This window comes from Podarcis raffonei, chromosome 13, assembly GCF_027172205.1.
Source record: "Podarcis raffonei isolate rPodRaf1 chromosome 13, rPodRaf1.pri, whole genome shotgun sequence".
In the NCBI taxonomy this organism is placed as follows: Eukaryota; Metazoa; Chordata; class Lepidosauria; order Squamata; family Lacertidae; genus Podarcis; species Podarcis raffonei.
Window position 1 is genome coordinate 43,211,247 of NC_070614.1, and position 21,380 is coordinate 43,232,626.

General features: G+C 44.1%; 1 protein-coding gene across 1 annotated transcript; it reads left to right on the forward strand.

Moving 5' to 3' along the window:
* Positions 1-1,981: 1,981 nt before the first annotated feature.
* LOC128398969 (vomeronasal type-2 receptor 26-like) lies at positions 1,982-13,570 on the forward strand. The gene is made up of 5 exons (XM_053360230.1): positions 1,982-2,208; positions 3,137-3,428; positions 8,184-8,411; positions 11,669-11,795; positions 12,433-13,570. The coding sequence occupies exons 1-5, from the start codon at positions 1,982-1,984 to the stop codon at positions 13,332-13,334; spliced, it is 1,776 nt and encodes a 591-aa protein (XP_053216205.1). The 3' UTR covers positions 13,335-13,570.
* Positions 13,571-21,380: the final 7,810 nt, after the last annotated feature.

Sequence of the window (21,380 nt, forward strand, 5' to 3'; positions counted from 1 at the left end):
GGCCAACTAGGTGAAACTACTTGAGTCTCAAAAGCTGTAATAGTACTAGGGGCATCTTAGTGCTTAGGGGAAAATAGTACCAAGAATGGTGGCATTATTGGTCTTGCTGCTGATTCTACTTCCTCATGCAATATGCAAATCTCCCATTGTTAAATGCCATGTCTATGATCCACACACTCCACTTCATCAGTATCATTGGTGGCATCGCCTCTCACAGCATCATCATCTCCATTTCAATACCCTTCACTGAATAGCCCCCACCAACATTGCTTGAAGAGCTAAAGTAAGACCTGGATAATTTCTCTTTTGCATTTTGATTCCTTCTTTGGACAATGAAGCAAATCAGTTTAAGAGGTGGGGTGGCTAAACGGTGGTCCTGAAGTGGTTGTTCGACTTCATCAGTTGCAGCCAACAATGTCCATTGATAATAATAGAAGCGTTAAAAAATTATATCAGGGATATTTTAAAGTCTGTGCTCCCTTATGATAGAATTTTCCCTTTTCTACCATTGTAGGCAAGGAGGATCACTTGTAGTGATACCTGTTCAAGATAATTTAAATAATTGCAGTAATAAATAATACTAATGAGCAATGCTTTTCCCCTAAATAAAATGTTTAGTTGTACCCTCATTTCCCTACTCATATTGAAATACTGCCCCTCAATGAGACCAAACTTAGATTCACAAAATGTCACTGCTTCACCTCCATGCTTTTTGGACATTGGGGGAGCAGCCCCAAAAAATGGGAGTGGAAGGGCTCAGCCCCCGGGAGCTGGTGCCCCTGTAAGTGGAAATGGAAACTTCTCTTAAAGTTTAATTTAGTTTAGCTTAGTTTTGCAATTCCACAGAGAATTGCCGGATTTCAGCCGATGATTATCTCCCCTGTAATTGTCAAAAAGACAGTAACTAACACTTCCACTTATCACACTCCTCACTCCCTAAGAACTTACATTAGACACTACCAAATCTAATGAGACAGTCTGTCAATGATAGTATAAATGAGCGTTCCCCATTGCCATGGGCTGGCTAGATGCAGAGGAGCAGTGGGAGGCACTAGCTGGGAATCCCTCAAGGGAAGAAGGCTTGGGGCCAGGGAATTGGTGGTGGGGCAGTGAGGAGTGGTCAGAGGGAGAAGAGAGAGCAGACTGTGGGGAGGAGGTGTCAGAAGCTGAAGAGGTAACAGGGTTTTGTGAGCTGGAGGAGGCTGAGGCAAAGAGCAGTCCAGACTCAGGGAAAGAAACCCTGGAGAGGTGGGGATTTGGGCAGTTGTGGGAAGGCAGGAGCCTTTGTGTGGTGTAGTGGTTAAGAGCAGTAGACTCGTAATCTGGTGAACCGGGTTTGCGTCTCCACTGCTCCACATGCAGCTGCTGGGTGACCTTGGGCTAGTCACACTTCTTTGAAGTCTCTCAGCCCCACTCACCTCACAGAGTGTTTGTTGTGTGGGAGGAAGGGAAAGGAGAATGTTAGCTGCTTTGAGACTCCTTCGGGTGGTGATAAAGAGGGATATCAAATCCAAACTCTTCTTCTTCTTCTTTGGTCCCTGCCACATTGGGGCAAGACCTGCTGGGAAGAGTTGCTGTGATCACTAGGCCTGCGCTTCTTTTTGTTTCTTTGAATTAAGAGTTAACTTCTCTGACACTGTTCTTTATTGCTTGACTCACGTTTGTTTCAGACTTGTTTGGTGCCCTCCAAATATTCTGGACTACATCCATCTCTAGTCAATAAGGGATGGTGGAAATTAAAGTACAAAACATCTGGAGAGTGTTATGAGAAGGCTGGTAGAAATATGCAATAACAACTGGTGTTAGGGAGTAAAACCCAGCAAGGATTCAGTAGTTTGATCAGAATTAAAAAATAATAATATCCTTGGGGGTTCACACATATTGGCAGACTAACTGGCATATTTGTTCTGACAGATTTTTTTCTTAGAGGCTCTAATGATACTGCTGTGGTTAGAAATAAGGGGATTTTGGTGTGGAGATAATGGTCAAGATGGTGGTGTTACTGGTCTTCAAATTGATGCTACTTCCTTGTGTAGTATGCAAGAGTCACATTGCTAAATGCCATGTCCACAATCCACACACTCCATCGCACCTGTATCACCAGGAAGGTAACTTCATCATTGGGGCTATTGCATCTCATGGCATCCTCAACTACAATTCAATAGCCTTCACCCAAGAACCCCCACCAATATTACATGAAGACCTTAAGTAAGGACTTAATATTTTCATATTGCATTTTCATTCCTTCTTTTCTCCCTTTTATACCATGGTAAATAAGTGGGATGATCACTTGTAGCGATGCCTGCAAAGTTGTGCTATCATCTGCAAATAATTTTCCAGACCCCTCAAATTGGATTGGTTGTCTCCTTGGTTCCCCCACCTTCTTTTTAAGTAGAGCACATAAGAGGACTCAGATTCCTTTTGGGGAAATTCCAAGCAGAAATTTGGAGGGCTGGTCCATCACAAAGAGCCTTGTCCATTGCATCTAGTACTCAAAAATGCCCTTATCCTTCATGGGTTTGTCTAATATAAACTAAGTAAGTTTTTGACTATGACTATATCCCATGACACATAGTTATAATGTGAGCCTTATGATGTGGTACAACATTCCTACCCCCCTGAATGTTCCACCTTTCAGCTCCATTGGCTTTACCCTTGATGTGGTATTACAAGAGAGGGAGAAATAGGTCTGTCCTCTTTCTCCATATTGTACCTTATGTTGGGACTCTTTATCATGTCATCCCTCTGATTTCATTATCTTCTACAACTTTGTTAAATTGATAGTGTCTTCATTAATCTTTTAAGAGTTTTTAAATTTTTATTGGCAATTTATAGTGTGGAATAATAATTTTATGAATATAAATTTATATGTCTCTCTGTGTTAAATAGCATCTCCCAAGAATTTCAAATCATATAGCTTCTTTTAGTAAAACCAACTCTAAATAACTACCTTACCAAGAAAGTATAAGATGTGTCTATTTTTCACCTATCTAATCTTTGTTTTGACGAAAAGGATTGCCTCAAGCATATATTCTTATATAAATACTATAATGAAGAGGATGATATAGAACATTGTTGTGATAGATTTACATAGTGTGACATATCTTTCTGATACAAAATGCAACTCTCTTTCTAGTGCCTTGTCCAAGAATTATCAGCATATCCTGGCCTTGCAATTTGCAGTGAAGGAGATCAATGAAAACCCTGAGCTCTTACCCAATGTCACTTTAGGCTTCCACGTCTATGACAGCTATTTCAATGCTAAATGGACCTATCATGCTACAATGTTGCTGATATCATCATTGGAGACATTTGTCCCAAACTACATCTGTGACATCCAGAAAAACCTTTTAGCCATCATTGGGGGACTGGACACCCAGACTTCTCTTCAAGTGGCAACAGTCTTGGAGATCTATAAAGTTCCACAGGTAGGATATTTCTCACTCTCTGTCCTGTATGGAAATTTACCACATCAGTGTTGGATTATGTAGTTTGGAGAAACAAATGTGTGCATTCCAAGTAACCAGAGGGACAATCTCAGTCTCATAAATAATTCATTAATGAACAAGTACTATGTACTGCACACACACACACAAGCCATATAAAAAAGGTAAAGTAAAGTGTGGTGGAGCTATAGAAAATTGCCACCTACCCCTGAAGAAGAACCTCTGTCATTCCAACAACTGCCCTGGACAGCAGTACAAAAGGGGGGGTGCTATAAATTAAACTCTTGTAGGATTTGGATAAAATATGGGGAGAATTCAGGGAACTTCTCATCTCCTGATAACTTTTGGCTCTGCTGCAAGATATATATACTTGTTATAGTTAAGGCTCTAAAGGGGGTGTTTTGAGCCAAATTGTGTCCAGTGTGGTTGAAGTTCTCTCCTAAACAATGACTCTGTTGGAAGTTCTCTAAAAGTGTTCCCTCTGCTTTTACTCTGTCCATTCCATGAAAACCTAGCAGTTATATACATTATAGCATTGTTGTAAGGTCTGCTGATATAACATGTTTCAAGTGCACTAAGTAATGTAAACTGTTCCATTTAAATGGCTAACGTGTATCTCACTTTCTTCCATCCCCACATTTCTCTTTAGTTTGTATATGGCTCTGCACCACTGAGGAATGATAAAACCCCAGGATTTTCATTCTACCAGATGGTCCCCAAGGAAGACCTCCAGTATCAGGGGATTCTCTACTTCCTTCTGCATTTCAGGTGGACGTGGATTGGGACCCTTACCTTCAACGATGAATATGGAGATAGATTTATACAAACTGTGGTTCCACTTTTCTCCCAGAGGGGTATCTGTTTTGCCTTCACAGAGAGAATTCAGAAATTCAGTTTTGTCACAGAATATAATGATTTGTTTAACAAGGGGGCAAAAATTCATGATAATATAATGAATAGCAAAGCCAATGCAGTTGTTGTCCATGGGGAATCGTATGCTATGGCATTTTTCAGATGGTTGCCATACGTATCTGAAGGAGAACAAATGCCAAGTAAGTTAAAAGGCAAGGTGTGGATTATGACTGCCCAGATGGAGCTCACTTCATTTCCCTATCAAAGGACCTGGGACACAGAAATACTCCATGGGGCTCTCTCATTCACAACTCACTCTAATGATCCACCAGGATTTCACCAATTTCTTGAGAGCAAAAATCCTTCTAACTCAAAAGGAGATGACTTTATTGTGGAGTTCTGGCAGCACGCATTTGGTTGTGTATTCAGAAATCACGTTGCTGGCAATGTGGAGGGAGATAACTGCACTGGGGAAGAGAAGCTGGAGAACCTTCCTGGCCCTTTATTTGAAATGAGCATGACCAGCCACAGCTACAACATCTACAATGCTGCCTATGTTGTGGCCCAAGCTTTGCATGCCATGTTTACATCCCAAGTCAAACACAAACCAATGGTAGGCAGTGGAGGACTGAAGCTTCAGCATCAACATTTGTGGCAGGTAATGGGCTAAACATCTCCAGTTAACTGTTTGCCTCTTCACTGTGTACCACTGAAGAAGGAACCTTTGAAAACTGAAACAGAAATAGTGAGAGAAAATGAAAATATGAGTTTCATTCAAGGTGGGTTCTAGTATTATAAAAACCAGGCAGGCAGTAGGTAATATCAGGTAAGGCGTGGCCTTGCATAAAAATAAAGATCTATTTATAATTTTATCATTAAATGCTTAAAAAATGCTTTGATGAAATATATAAACAGTATATGGTGACTCAATTTAATTTGGAATTTATAAAATGAATTAAGATATTATATGATATTTTTTGGAAATAATTTTTATTTGATTTTAAAATATAAATTTATAACAATCCAAATGTTTATCCATATATAAAGATTACTCTGAATATTGAGACTTCCCCCCCATCCCCTCCATGGGTCCTATTATCAACATTTACAACTGCATATTATTCCATAATCTATACAGTGGTACATCGAGTTACAAACACCTCGGGTTACAAACACTTCAGGTTACAGACTCCGCTAACCTGGAAGTAGTTCCTCGGGTTAAGAACTTTACCTCAGGATGACAACAGAAATCGCCCACTGGCAGCAATAACCCCAACATGTTTACAGTGGTACCTCGGGTTACAGACGCTTCAGGTTACAGACTCTGCTAACCCAGAAATAGTACCTCGGGTTACGAACTTTGCTTCAGGATGAGAACAGAAATCGTGTGGCGGCAGCAGGAGGCCCCATTAGCTAAAGTGGTACCTCAGGTTAAGAACGGTTTCAGGTTAAGAATGGACCTCTGGAACAAATTAAGTTCTGTATCTATCCATATTTTCCATAGTATTTGTTACATGACAGGTGAGATTAAAATCCCTCTGATGTTTTCATCTGCTTGCAGTAGTCTCTTAAATAAATTATATTTTCCCCTAGTCTTTTTTAAAGCTTTTGTCCTTTTGGTTCCTGAGCTTTTCAGGCAGCTTTGCCATTTTGGCATAGTCCATTAGCTCTCTGGTAGGGACTTTTTCTTCTTTCCATCTCTGGGCAAGCAGCATCCAGGCAGCTGTTGTCACATACATAGAAAGTCTTTTCTGCTCCTTTGGAATGTCGGTACTTATGATTCCTAATAGAAAAACCTCTGGCTTTTTAACAAGGTTAATTTAAACAATTTTTTCATTTCATTTTATCATCTCCCAGAAAGCTTTTATTACCTTACATTACCACCACATATAATAAAAGGTACCTCCCCCCCCCCCAGTTACATTTCTAGCAGGTATTTGTACTTGTTCTATACATTTTTGCTAAATTATTGGGGGTTAGTAAGATATTACCACAGGGTGGCGCTGTGGGTAAAACCTCAGCGCCTAGGACTTGCCGATCACATGGTCAGCAGTTCGAATCACCGCGGCAGGGTGCGCTCCCATCGTTCGTTCCCAGCACCTGCCAACCTAGCAGTTCGAAAGCACCCCTAAGTGCAAGTAGATAAATAGGGACCGCTTACCAGCGGGAAGGTAAACGGCGTTCCGTGTGCTGCGCTGGCTCACCAGATGCAGCTTGTCACGCTGGTCACGTGACCCGGAAGTGTCTGCGGACAGCGCTGGCTCCCGGCCTATAGAGTGAGATGAGCGCACAACCCTAGAGTCTGTCAAGACTGGCCCGTATGGGCAGGGGTACCTTTACCTTTACCTTTACCTAAGATATTATGATTCAACCACATCTAGAATAAAAGTAAATTATTATTTTTCTGCTACTTTCCCACTAAGAAAGACTAGACAGGGGTGTCCACTTTCACCCTTGCTTTGAATATTTGCTATTAGACAACATAGGGAAATCTACGGAGTAGTCCATAATCGAGATGTATATAAATTGGTTTTATTTGCAGATGATACTCTTTTATATTTTTGTTTATATTTAAAGCTCATATTACTATTCCTATATTGATAGAAATGATAGGTGCCTTTGGTAAAATATCAGGGTAGTCTATTAATCAGAATTGATGCCAATTTACTTACCTATTCATTTAAGGAATATTCATTCAAATTTACTTACCCATACCTATTCATTTAAGGAATATTCATTCCATGTTTGTTCAGAATCTATTAAATATTTAGGTATTTCAATACCAAATGATCTAACTCAGTTAGTAACTTGTAAAGGAAATAAAATATATAAAGAACTTTCTTTAGACATTGCTATATGGAAGTCATTCCCTTTGAGGAAAGGTAAATGCTCTTGAAATGAAGCTTATTCCTAGATTAATCTATATTCTGTGCAGAATTCCAGTTCATATATCTGGAAAAAATTTTTCAAAAAACAAATTATTTGCTTAGAAAATGTCTATGGGATTATTCAACTCCAATAATATCTTTACAGAAAATGAAGTCTGAAATGTGTTATTCCTTGCAGATCCTGTATAACATTGTCCTCTTTGTGTGTGTACGTTCTCTGTACTCCTCCCTAACACAGTGTCTCTCAACATTCTGAGGCTGCTAAATGCTCTCAGTCCTCATTGGGATGTTTGGGGGCTTGTCCCCTCCTCAGGGTTTCTTTCCCCAAAGTCTTACTTTGTACCTCTGTAAACTTTGAAGTTCCCCCAAGCCTGTTCATACCTACCTCTTACATGTGGGTGATGTTGTTTTGGTTACAGACAGAATCTAATTTACTGTATTTTTCACTCTATAAGACGCACCAGACACCACAAGACGCACCAAGTTTTTGGAGGAGGAAAACAAGAAAAAAAATATTCTGAATCTCAGAAGCCAGAACAGCAAGAGGGATCGCTGCGCAGTGAAAGCAGCAATCCCCCTTGCTGTTCTGGCTTCTGGCATAGCTGCACAGCCTGCATTCGCTCCATAAGACGCACACACATTTCCTCTTACTTTTTAGGAGGGGAAAAGTGAGTCTTATAGAGCAGAAAATACGGTAACTCTGAACTTGGCATATAGAAGGAATGATACCCACCACACACAGACACACACCATGAAATCTACAGAGCCACCACTTTCATTAACTTTCCAATGTTTTACGCTTGTCTGTTAATTTCTGGAACAGACTGCCGCAATTCTTGAAAATCTGTAATTGAAAATAAACTTCAAAAGATGGGAAGAAAATTTCTTCCATCCAGAATGGATACTTAAAGAGTTCAACCTGAAAGATGCAAGACCTCATTATCCCTTCCTGAATTTCAGCCTTGATTAAATTCTTGCCATTTTCTTTTCAATATAGCTCCACCATTTTCTGAGGGGTATCTCGTTGAACAATACTGCTGGGGACATGGTTTCCTTTGACCAGAATGGGGAGATAGTAGCCGGATTTAATGTCTACAACTGGATTGTTTTTTCAAACCAATCCTTTAAAAGAGTGAAAGTTGGGAAGATGGACCCCCAGGCTCCTCCAGACCAAGCATTCACTATCAAGGAGGATGCCATAACATGGCATAACTGGTTTAACCAGGTAGGATGTAATAGTCAGCTATTTGTGAAGATTCCAATTTTGAATGTGTATAACATACGAAGTTAATTATGGTGAGCATGGTACAGCCCTTATTAAAATCACAGTTAGGACAGAAAATAGCACAACACATAAATTATTGTTACATGCTAGCCCTACAACTTTTTATAGTGGTTCCTTTTACGTTGACTATGAATATATTAAATGATATTGTGAAATGAATTCTTAATGGATAAGATCACAATAATCCACAATAATCACTCATTCAAATTGCACCCAGTGAGCCAGACTAAATATTTGGCCTACCACATATCTGTGTTTCTTGTAGGTAAAAATCTTCATGAGCACTATAATAACCATAATAAGTCCTATGACTTCTTACTGATATATTTCTAGATATAACTAGAACATAAACTGCATGAAGTCACCCACAACTCATCAACAGAGATTTGGGGTGCCTTCAGACTTTCAGTATTTGCAAGTGGCGCTGTGGTCTAAAGTACTGAGCCTCTTGGGCTTACCGATCAGAAGGTCCGCACTTCAAATTCCCATGATGGGGTGAGCTCCTGTTGCTCAGTCCCAGCTTCTGCCAACCTAGCAGTTCGAAAGCATGTCAGTGCTAGTAGATAAATAGATACTTTTTTTTAAAAAAAAAAAGAGAACTTATTTTGAAGTATAGCTAACCAAAATGACACTGTAAAGGCTTTAATTTAATCCAAACCATGACTCTCAAGAGATTCACATTTGAAAAGTGAACAGGAGAAGTAGCCGGATAATGATCTGAATTCCTTGCTCGTTTTAAAAAAACCCCACCTATTTCTTTGAGAATAGAGTCTATTTTTAGATAACTCTTACCGACAATTGTGCAAGGAACAGAGCACAGTTAGCCTTGCTTCATCTGATCTGTCATCCAATGTCCCTTTTTAGCAACTGAAGTTGGGCAAAACTTTGTACCTTGTTCTTAATGAAGGCAGATGAATCCTTAAAGCAGATTGAATGATTTATGGTTACTAACTTTCCCAGTTAAACCACAATCCCCTGAGCTTCTGATATTCTTTTTTTTAAAAAATTAATTTTTATTCAAATTTCCAATAACCATTCCAATTACAATTTAACATCCAATTTAACTTATACATCTTTTAGTCTTCCATCAGCCTATCTGACAATTTTCATATTTATCACAACTTCTCACATTCCTTAAATTTATGTTGCACTTTAACAATCCTTATTTTATCTTCTCCTTTAAGTGACATTCCTATCTATTCTTTTCACAGAGCTTCCTGAAATCCAACAAGCGTTATTTCCTGATCACACACAGTTTTGATATACTCTGTAAATTTGTTCCAGTCCTCGGTGAATCTCTGATCGCGTTGGTTTCGAATTTTTCCCGTTAATTTGTCCATTTCTGCATATTCCATCAGTTTCATTCTCCATTCTTCCCTCGTTGGCATTTCTTCCTGTTTCCATTTTTGGGCCAACAAGATTCTGGCTGCTGTAACTGCATATCTAAATAACTTCACATCTTTCTTTTCAACATCATTACCTAATATGCCTAGTAACAATGCTTCTGGTTTCTTAACAAAGGTATATTTCAACATTTTTTTTCATCTCGTTATAAATCATTTCCCAAAAGCATTTCACTTTCTTACATTCCCACCACATGTGATAAAATGTTCCTTCTTTCTCTTGACATTTCCAACATTTATTACTAACTTTAAACATCTTTCCAAGTTTCACTGGAGTTATATACCATCTATATAACATTTTCATAACATTTTCTTTTATCGTAGTACATGCGGTAAATTTCATTCCCTCTTTCCATAATTTTATCCACTTCTCTAGTTGTATGTTATAACCAAAATCTTTGGCCCATTGAATCATTACCGTTTTTACTTCTTCATCCTTTGTATGCCATTCAAGTAATAATTTATACATTTTTGACAATATTTTTACATCACTATTCAAAATTTCTTGATGAAACCTTGATTTTTTTTCTAAAAAACCTTTTTCTCGCATCTCTTTTTTAAACATTGCATTCAATTGGAAATAATGCAGCCAATCATTCACCTTTTCTTTAACCTCTTCATATGGTTTCAAATTCAACTTATCTCCTTCTTTGATTATCAGATTTTCATATGTGATCCAATCCCCTGTCATATTGACTTTTTTCGTACTCATTATCTCCAGTGGCGATAACCACATTGGAGTTTTAGGCTCTAATAGGTTTTTATACCTATTCCACACTTCAATTAACGTTCCTCTAAAAATATGGTTTTCAAAATCTTTATGCATTCTGTTCTTATCACACCATAGATACGCGTGCCACCCAAATCTATTGTCATATCCTTCTAAATCCAACAATTCTGTGTTCTCTAATTTTATCCATTCTTTCAACCAGCAAAGACACGAAGCCTCGTAATATAACTTCAAGTCTGGCAGGGCAAAGCCTCCTCTTTCTTTTGCATCTGTTAATATCTTAAATTTAATTCTTGGCTTTTTGCCCTGCCAGATATATCTTGACATTGTTCTTTGCCATTCTTTAAATATTGTCACACCTTTAATTATTGGTATTGTTTGAAACAAAAACAACATTTTCGGTAGCACACTCATTTTTATCGTTGTAATTCTTCCCCATAACGATAATCTCATTCTTGCCCATACATCTAAGTCACGTTTAATCTAGTAGATAAATAGATACTGCTGAGGCAGGAAGGTAAATGGCGTTTCTGTGCACTCTGGTTTCTGTCACGGTGTTCTGTTGCACCAGAACCAGTTTGTCATGCTGGCCACATGGCTCGGAAAGCTGTCTGTGGACAAACACTGGCTCCCTCAGCCTAAAAAGAAGATGAGCGCGACAACCCCATAGTTGCCGTTGACTGGACTTAACCGTCCAGGGGTCCTTTACCTGTTTACCTTTACCTATTTTGTGATACTGATTCACGCATATACCAGTAATTTCAGGTTTGCACTATTAGATTGTCCCTATTAGCCTAGAACAACAAACCCACTTATACAAAAATAACTTTAAGTTGTTGGGAGAGGGATGGAGAAGTGCATGGGAAAGTGGCCTGACTGAATAATGGGAAGACAATCACTGTATCAGCAAAGCAGAAAGAATGCTTAAGAAACAGGTAATCTGAGGGGTTTTTTTAAATGTAGTAAAACACAAAACCTGCTAAGAGCACTCAGTTTTGTTCTTCCTTTATTATTCTGTATTAATCTGAGAATTATATATATTTTCCTCTTTCACTTCAAATTAGACACAGCCTAACTCTGTATGTACCGATAGTTGCCTTCCTGGTTCTAGCAAGAAAGTGAAACAAGGAGAGCCATTTTGCTGCTATGACTGCACACCTTGTCCACAAGGGAAGATTTCAGGCGAGGAGGGTAAGAAATATATGGTACAGATTTATATCTGGTTCCCTGAAACTGAGAGCAACATATGTATAAAACCATATATTCTCTAAGGTTTCTTTTCTCACTTTTTGAAGCAAGGTAGAAATTTGGGTAGCAATGGACTTAATGTTGACCTAACATATTTTTGCACACAGTTTCATTTCATTAATTTGCATTATTTTAAAAAAATAAATCCTATTTTAAAAATGTAAATCTGTATATTCTCTCAATATGCATTTAGCTGTATCATTGCTCATCAAAATCCTATTCAAATGTACATTTTCCCCATAAAACATATTTAGATGTAGATTTTAAAACATTAAGCTACAGAATAACGACTGGGAAATCCTGGCTAGTTCCTGATTTATGTGAAGTTGATCAGGAACGATTTCCAACCCTGCTACATTTCCTGCTGCTGATTGGCTGTCTGAGCAGTATGAGCTCCATCATTTACCATCTTTACATTTTTCTTCTCCTGATGTCCCCCCCGAATCTTAATTACGTAGTCATGAAACGTTTTTTTATTTTTGTTTATAAAATTTAATAAGAAAAAGAAAGAAGGAAACAAGAGTTAGTATGTTGGTGAGAATAATACATTGAGATTAATACAAAATATTTTCTTTCTCAGACATGAATGATTGCTATGAATGTGAAGATGAAAAGTATCCAAACAAACATCGGAATTTATGTATTCCCAAAGATAGAACTTTCTTGTCTTATGAAGAACCTTTGGGAATCAGTTTAGCCTCTTTTGCTCTTTCCTTTGCTTTCATTACGGCACTGGTACTGGAAATATTTGTGAAGCACAGGGACACTCCCGTTGTGAAAGCCAACAACCGGGACCTCACCTACGCTCTGCTCATCTCCCTCTTGCTTTGCTTCCTTTCTGCATTACTGTTCATCGGATATCCTGGCAAGGTGACATGTCTCTTCCGACAAACTGCTTTTGGCATCATCTTCTCAGTGGCTGTTTCTTGTGTACTGGCAAAAACCATCACTGTGGTTCTGGCTTTCATGGCCACAAAACCAGGATCCCAGATGAGGAAGTGGGTGGGGAAGGGACTGGCAAACTCTATTGTCCTTTCCTGCTCCCTTATCCAAGCACTCATCTGCACTGTATGGCTGGTAATCTCCCCTCCGTTCCCTAATGCTGACATGAAGTCAGTGGCTGAAGAAATTGTACTGGAGTGCAATGAGGGGACTGTGACTTTCTTCTACTGTGTCTTGGGCTACATGGGCTTCCTAGCATTTGTCTGTTTCACTGTGGCATTCCTTGCCCGGAAATTACCTGACAGTTTCAACGAAGCCAAGTTCATCACTTTCAGCATGTTGGTCTTTTGCAGTGTTTGGTTATCCTTTGTTCCTTCCTACTTGAGCACAAAGGGGAAATACATGGTGGCTGTGGAGATCTTCTCTATCTTAGCCTCCAGTGCTGGCTTGTTGGGTTGCATCTTTTCCCCAAAATGTTACATTATTTTGCTGAGGCCTGAGCTGAACAGTAGGGAACAGCTAATAAGAAGAAAATGCTGAAGAAATCAAAGGTCTGTGTCACTGGATATAATATCTAGCAAAGCCATTTGCATATATCCCTGAAAAGAAGCACCCAGAATCCTCTTCAGGCTACCACTCCACAGGATTTAACCCTCCTCTGCTGTCAGTTAGAAAGTGGAAAGGAGATGGTGTTTATCCTTTCCCTGTCAACTCCCAACTTTAATCAGAATTTTTAAAATACCAATTAAGTTTGCTGGTAAGTTGACAGGATAACAACATAAGTGGCTTAAGAGGCCAGGCTTTTTTTCAGCCAGAACTCACTGGAACTCTGATCCGGCACATCTCAGGTGGGCGCCATTGCCATTATAAGAGACCAAAGCAGGCGATCATGCTGACTTCTGAAAACTTTTCTTCTAGTAAAATAACACTGAGATGGGCCTTCGGATGGATCCTTGGTGGAATTGGCCACGAAGAAGGGCCCCCTCCTAGTGATCCTGTGGGGTTCCCCAGGAATGGTTTGCAACATGGGGGATTCCGTAACTAAGGGTTATGTTCCAGCACTTTCCTTTCCACATTGAAGGAACTTTTATCTCTTCAGATTAAGAAACAAAGGAAAAATTGTGGAAAGAGAATTGGAGATTCATGGTATGTGAGTTGATAAAAGAAAATCTTCTCAAGATGTTCTACAGATGGTATATGACACCTTACAAACTATCTAAAATGTATAGAGCAAAATCAAAATTGTGGGAGGTGCAAACAAGTAGAGGGCACATTTTAAAAAAACAGAAGCCTTTTTACTGGGAAAATTAGAGCCAGATATTACAAAGGAAAATGAGAGAATTTCTTTTAATGTGACAGTAGCAGCAAGAATTCTAATTGCCAAAAATTGGAAAAATGAAACAATCCCAACAAAAAAGAATGGCAAGATAATTGATTATTTAAAGGTAAAGGGACCCCTGACCATTAGGTTCAGTCGTGACCGACTCTGGGGTTGCAGCGCTCATCTCGCTTTATTGGCCGAGGGAGCCGGCGTACAGCTTCCAGGTCATGTGGCCAGCATGACTAAGCTGCTTCTGGCGAACCAGAGCAGCGCACAGAAACGCTGTTTACCTTCCCGCCAGAGCAGTACCTATTTATCTACTTGCACTTTGACGTGCTTTCGAACTGCAAGGTTGGCAGGAGCAGGGACCAAGCAACAGGAGCTCACCCCGTCGTGGGGATTCAAACCACCATCCTTCTGATCAGTAAGCCCTAGGCTCTGTGGTTTAGACCACAGCACCACCCACGTCCCTCTTATTTGATTATTTAGAATTGGCTAAACTGGCAAAGGCAATTAGAGACCAATCCAAACAAAAAATTCAAAAAGAATGGGAAAAATATAGTGAATACCTGAAAGAGCAGTGCCCTCAAATTAATACTTGGACTAGTCTAGACTAATATTCGCAAAATAAGATAAGGTGTAAAAATGTTAGATATAGAGGGAAAATAGAGAAGAGGAATTGAGAAAGAAACAGTTTATTAAGTATACAACTGGACCCGCATTGAGGGGTAAGGAAGTCAAATAGAAATGAACAAGAATTGATATAAGGATGTCTGTGTAACATTTGTTCTCTATGTGTACCTATATCTTCTTGTATGCTTGTCTTCTGAGTGACGTCTGTGTTGGTGTTGGTATAATAAGTTAATAAAAGCATTAAAAAAGGAGAACAAAGAAAGGGGGCTCTATGTGAGAGAGGAAATGGTTGGGGCCCCTCCCTCAATTGGTTGGAAGGATAAAGCCTGGGTTTAGAGTTGGGAGTTTGCAGTTATGTGAAATGTAAATAAAGCAACAAGCTGGAGAAAGAGTCAGAGAGCAATGTTTGAATGTCTGTTTGAATCCAAGGCTACAGCTAAGAGAGAAAAAACTAAAGACTGTAGGGGTGTTAATGCTGTGAATGCCTCCCCCCATAGGTTCAGGGTGTATAAAATGTGTAAATAAAGCACATATCCTAAAAATGCCACACATTCTGCTGTGCCTCATTCCAAAAGGAAACAGAAATCCTGGCTGAGCGTCTGAAGACCCGGGAATCTAACACCACTTAGAGATTGGGGTTGTGGGCAAGAATCAGTATGTCTGCCCTTAAATTATATTCCCATTTGTAAAGCACAAAGAAAGGGAAGGGGAAATATAATAACGTATTTCTGACACAATCGTTTAAATTTTGGCCTGGAAAGATGAGACAAAATGAGATAAGGAAAGTGACATGGACAAATAACAAGAGGTAATATTTAGCATTGCCAACGAATTAGAAATGTCTTTCCGTGTTGGCAGAGACATTACTCATGCCTCATTTTAGTTTATCAAACATAATGGCTGGTGCTATTCTTCCATCTGTTGGCAAGACAAGGAGACCAACTGTCAGAGGCTCAGGAGCAGAAGAGCAGGGGAGAGAGCAAATAGAGAGCGGAGGAGAGGAATCAGAGGGGAGCGTAGGGGAATATGACAGTGGCCCGAGAGATTCCATGAGCTTCTCCAGCGAATCAGAAGATTCCCAGGAGGGGGCGCCTATGGTAAGGGCGAGGGGAGTCCCAGGGGGGACGTTCCATAAACAAGGAACCAGAGGGGAGTCCCAAAGGAGTAGCGGAGGATCAGGACCAGTTCCCCCACCAGAGCACAGTGGGGGGGGGGGAAGAGTCACATGAGTCAGGACCAGCTTCTCCTCCAGCGGGGGGAGAAGATGAGTCAGGGGTAACCACGCCCCCATCGGGGAGTGGGGAAACGGAGGGAAGGTCAGGTCCAGCTAGCCTCCCCGAAAGAGGGAGCAGTGACACAAGTGTAACGGTCAGAAGGAAAGTGGGAGGCTGCGCGCGCGCGCCAAGTTCAAATGTGGAGGAGCGCGGGACAGCAGAAAACCCGGATTGGGAGCCAGGTCCTAAAGCCCGAAGGAGGGGGGGAGAAGAGTCGGCGGACTCAGCGTCAGAAGAATCTAGGAGGGCTGAAACTCCGACTAGCAGGAGGACCCAGAGAAAGAAGGAACAGAGGAAGAGGTGGAGTAAGGCTAGAGTCTTAAGCTGGTGTCAGGGGGGAGGAGATTCAGATGGGACTTCTACGGTCTAGGGCATAGACGTAGCGTTGCGCGCTGCGCGTCTGGAAATGAAACTGAACTTCAATAAAGACTTTTTTACTTGAGGAAGAAGCAGCGTTGGTCTTGTGTGAGCTGGGACCTTGGGCAGCGCTGACAGTAAGTCCCATCTCTTCTCTGCAAGCTCACGAAGATAGGCAAAGATGACTACAGAGGAGAAAGTCAAGCAACTGCAGGAGGCAGTCTCAACGCTCTACGCAGAATTGGCTGCATCTAAGAAAAAGGAAGGAGAAACAGCTGCGCTCTGCCAGGATCTGCAAGCCAGGTGGGACAGATGGGGAAAGGAGGGGCAGCTGGGAGCCAAGCCGGAGGGAGTTGGCCTCAGGAAAAGGGGGGCAAGTATTGTGAGCCATTTTGACGGGAACCTGCAGCGCAGCAGTACCCTAACTTCAGAGCAGAAGTAGTTTTCGCGCTCAAACTGCTTCGGAAAGACTTTAGGGATGAGGAGGAGAAAGTGGGTTTCATAATCACTCATCTGCATGGGGAAGCTAAGTCGTGGCTGCGAACCTTATTACGCGAAAATGACCCCGCCCTCAAAGATTCAAGCACCTTTATTGAAGCCATGGACACTTGCTTTAAATCAATGGTAGATGTGGATGTCGCTAGAAGGGAAATGCATGGATTGCGGCAAGGAAAAGCGACGGTGCGCCAGTATCATTCCCGCTTTTTTGGGTTAGTAAATGTGCTGGGCTGGCAGAAGGACTCAGCTGCCGTCAGGGATCTGTTCTGGGAGGGGCTGAATGGAGCCGTGAAAGATGAGCTGGCCAGGGGGGAGAGACCCCAAAATACCTCAGAAGTAGTCCAAAGGGCGCTCGCAATTGGGGTGCGCCTGGAAGAACGCCCGTGGAGCAGGGAGGAGGGGCGAAGAGCAAACACGTCAGTTAGAACAACTCCCTTCCTACCCAGAGAGACAGAGCGCGCTCAGTCCACGCCTCCGTTGGGGAGGGGAGAGGAGCCGATGGAGATCGGAGGTGCAAGGGCTCAGACAGCAAGCAGAGCCCAAACACCAGGAGCAGTCAAGGCGAAGGCTCCTAGAGGGAGCAGGAAGTGTTACATCTGCGACAGTGCACTGCACATGGCCAAAGAGTGTCCCCAGAGGCTCCAGAAGCACACTGCAGCCTCAGCAACTGTAAAAGGAGCAATTCAGCAGGGGGAACAGCTGCAGGGAAACGACGAAGCCTGGTTGGAAACGGAGGCACTGGGGCTCAACCAGGCGAGTCAGTGAAGCAGTCCCCAGAGATTTTGCAGCCCACAGACCCCCTCCCACCCAAACCAGTGGTGCAACTCACTGCATCGCTCCAGCTGCCCGATGGGCTCACCCTGGAGGTCCCTATTACCATTGACTCTGGTAGCAACGCAGACTTTGTAGGGTTGGACTTCGTCAAGCAGCATCGCATAGCACTCCTGCCAGCCACGATGCCCCTAAATGTTGTCACGGTAGATGGCAGGAAGATACTGGGAGGAGAGGTGGTACAGCAGACACCGCCTCTGGTGATGCAAATTGGGAACCACCGTGAAGTCATCAGTTTCAACGTCACCCACCTGTCGGACACGCCCATAGTGTTGGGCATGAGTTGGCTGGATAGGCACAGCCCGGCATTAGCATGGTACCAGCAGCAATTGACCTTCTGCTCTTCCTACTGCGCAGCGCACTGCATCCAGACCTGCCAGGAAGAAGAGGGGCAAGAGGATGCACCGCAGCTACACCTAGGCATGGTGCAAGCGGTGCCCGACAAGTACAAGGCCTTTTTGGAAGTCTTCTGCGAGAAGGAAGCGGACAAGCTGCCTCCCCACAGACCCTACGACTGCAAGATTGACCTCCTGCCGGGGGCGACGCTGCCGACTGGGAGACTGTACTCCATGTCTGAAGACGAAATGCAAGAACTCAGGGAGTTCATAGATCACAATTTGAAGCGGGGATTCATCCGGGAATCCAAAGCAGTGGGGGGCAGTCCCGTGTTTTTCGTGAAGAAGAGAGACACGCCCGAACGGAGGCTCATAGTGGATTATAGAATCATCAATTCCAGGACAAAGCCCACAGCATTCCCCATGCCCAAAATTGACGACCTGCTCGCGACGGTGAGGAAGGGACGGATCTTCACCAAGTTGGATCTACGAGGGGCCTACAACCTTATACGCATGCGGGAGGGCGACGAGTGGAAGACAGCCATGTTTACGCCTTTAGGAACCTATGAATACAGAGTCATGCCGTTTGGTCTCCAAAATGGCTCCCATTGTTTCCAAGCTTTCATGCACCACGTGCTAGCGGGACTCCTCTACAAGAAGTGCGTCTGCTTCTTAGATGACATCCTGATCTTTTCGGAATCGCAGGAGGCGCACGAGGAGGACGTCAAGGAGGTCCTGCAGAGACTACGGGAGCACAGACTTTACGCCAAACTGGAGAAGTGCCAGTTCGACACGACAGAGGTGGATTTCCTGGGCTACAAGCTGTCCGACAAGGGACTTGCCATGGACAGCGCCAAGGTCCGCTCAGTGTTGGACTGGAAGAGCCCGCGCAACCGGAAGGAGGTCCAGAAGTTCGTCGGTTTCGCCAACTTTTATCGCAAGTTCATCAAGGGGTTCGCGAAGGAGACGGCGGCCATCACGGACACCCTCAGCTCCAAGAAGAAGAAGTTCACCTGGACGGACCAGGCGGAGCAGTCCTTTCGGAGGCTCAAGCGTCTCTTCGCGTCCGAAGAACAGCTGCTACACGTAAACCCCAGCAAACCGATGAGGGTTGAAACGGACGCCTCGGACAGAGCGGTGGGGGCGGTCCTGTTGCAGCAAGATCCGCAAGGGGACTGGAGACCGTGCGCATTCTACTCCAGGAAGCTCAGCACGTCGGAGCAGAACTACACCATCTGGGACAGGGAGTTGCTGGCCATTCATGCAGCCTTCAAGGCGTGGCGGCACTTCCTCGTCGGAGCCAGACACACAGTGCAGGTCCGCACGGACCATAAGAACCTGGAGTACTGGCGCACGGCGAAGTTCCTGAACCAGAGACACATCCGCTGGGCGGAGTTCTTTGCAGATTTCGATTTTCGGATAGAATACATCCCGGGAGACAACAACGTCATGGCGGATGCGCTATCCAGGAAGCCGCAGTATCTCGAGGAAGCGGCACCGGCAGCGGCCAAACACATTTTCGCACCAGAGGTGTGGGCGTGCGCTTCAGCCGCAGTGGACCTGGACGCAGTCCGTCGCGCGCTACAGGCGGATTCGTTTGCGCAATCCAAGATGGAGGAGGTGCGAAACGGCACAGCGAGGGACGACGAGTTCCAGATACGCGACGGACTACTCCTCCGCAAAGGGGCTCTCTACGTACCGGGAGACGACCTTCGCGCGAGAGTCTTGCAGCAGCTGCACGACGCGCCCAGCGCTGGGCACTTCGGCAAGGACAAGACGGCGGAATTAGTCACCAGGGACTTTTGGTGGCCCAAGGTGCGGGGAGAAGTTGCGGATTACGTTTCCAGGTGTGACACCTGCCAAAGGGCCAAGCCAGTACACAGGAAGCCGGCGGGTCTGCTGGAACCGCTGCAGACGCCGCTCGAACCATGGGAGAAAGTGGCCCTGGACTTTGTTACAGATCTGCCCAGTTCGCGCGGCAAAACAGCGGTACTCGTGGTCGTAGACCTCTTCACCAAGATGGCGCATTTCATTCCGTGCGCGAAGGTGGCCACAGCGGAACAGACCGCCAAGCTGTTCATAGACCACGTGTTCAAAGCTCACGGCTTGCCGCAGTCCATCCTGTCCGACCGGGGCCGCCAATTCATCTCGAACTTCTGGCGGAAGCTGCTGGGCATCCTGAACGTCAAGATCAACTTAGCGTCGGCACGACACCCGCAGACCAACGGACAAGCGGAGAGGGTCAACGCCATCATGCAGCAGTACCTGCGATGCTACGCCAATCAACAGCCCTCGACCTGGGTGGACTACCTACCGCTAGCCAAGTTTGCCTACAACAACACGAAGCAGGGGTCTACAGGGGTGACACCGTTCTTCGCCAACAATGGGCGCCACCCCAGAACCTTCCCGGGGTTGGAGACCGAGGCAGAGGGGGAGCCACGGGGGGCAGAGCACTTAGCCGCAGAGTTACAGGAGGTCCATGAGCAACTCCGAAGGCACTTGGAGCTCGCGAAACACGCCTACAAGATGCAGGCAGACAGGCACAGGAGGGTTGGGGAAGACATACAGGTAGGGGACTGGGTCTGGTTAGCAGCTCAGGCAGTGCCGGCCAGAACGCTAGCTAAGAAGAAGCTAGGACACAAGCAGCTGGGACCTTACCAGGTCGCGGCACAAATCAATCCAGTGGCCTACCGGTTGACACTCCCGGAGGGCTCCAGAATGCACCCAGTCTTTCACAGGTCAGTGCTCACGCCTTACAAGGCACCCCACAGGTTTCAGGTGCCAGGGACCGCACCAGCCCCACGTAGCCCATCGCCAACAGGGGAGGGACCACAGAGGGCGACGCCACTCAACGAGGTCACTGAGATTTTGGACTCCAGATGGGGGGAAGAGGGAGTTGAATATCTCCTCGCCAGGGAGGGTACTCCGGCCAGCGCCAACGAGTGGGTGCCGTGCTATGCCGTGGAGGAGCACTACCTCAAAGACGAGTTCCATTCGATCTTCCCACACAGACCCATGCCGGCGGAGTATTTCGACGACTGGCTTTTCACACCCACACTGTCAGCCAGCACGTTCCAGGGTTTCTCCTCCGATGAGGAGCCGACGCCTGGGATGAGCTCCTCGGAGGGATCGCTCTCGGGGTTTGTCACGGACCGCTCCTATTGGTGGGACACTCAACCAGAAGTGGGGTGCAGCAGGGAATTGCTGAGGGGGCCCTTGCACACAGCCTCACCCGAGGGACCGGGTGGAGAGGAGGACATGGACGTGTGGGGGGAGAATCTTGGTTTCGAGCACGACAGCAGAGAAATGGAAGCAGAGGAAGTCGACGGCGACGAAC

Bases quoted from the DNA above. Each gene is read 5' to 3' on its own strand.
- LOC128398969 (XM_053360230.1), top strand. From the start codon at position 1,982: ATGGTCAAGATGGTGGTGTTACTGGTCTTCAAATTGATGCTACTTCCT. The intron at 2,209-3,136 runs GTAAGGACTTAA...CTCTCTTTCTAG, and splicing joins ATATTACATGAAGACCTTAA to TGCCTTGTCCAAGAATTATC. The intron at 3,429-8,183 runs GTAGGATATTTC...TTTTCAATATAG, and splicing joins AGATCTATAAAGTTCCACAG to CTCCACCATTTTCTGAGGGG.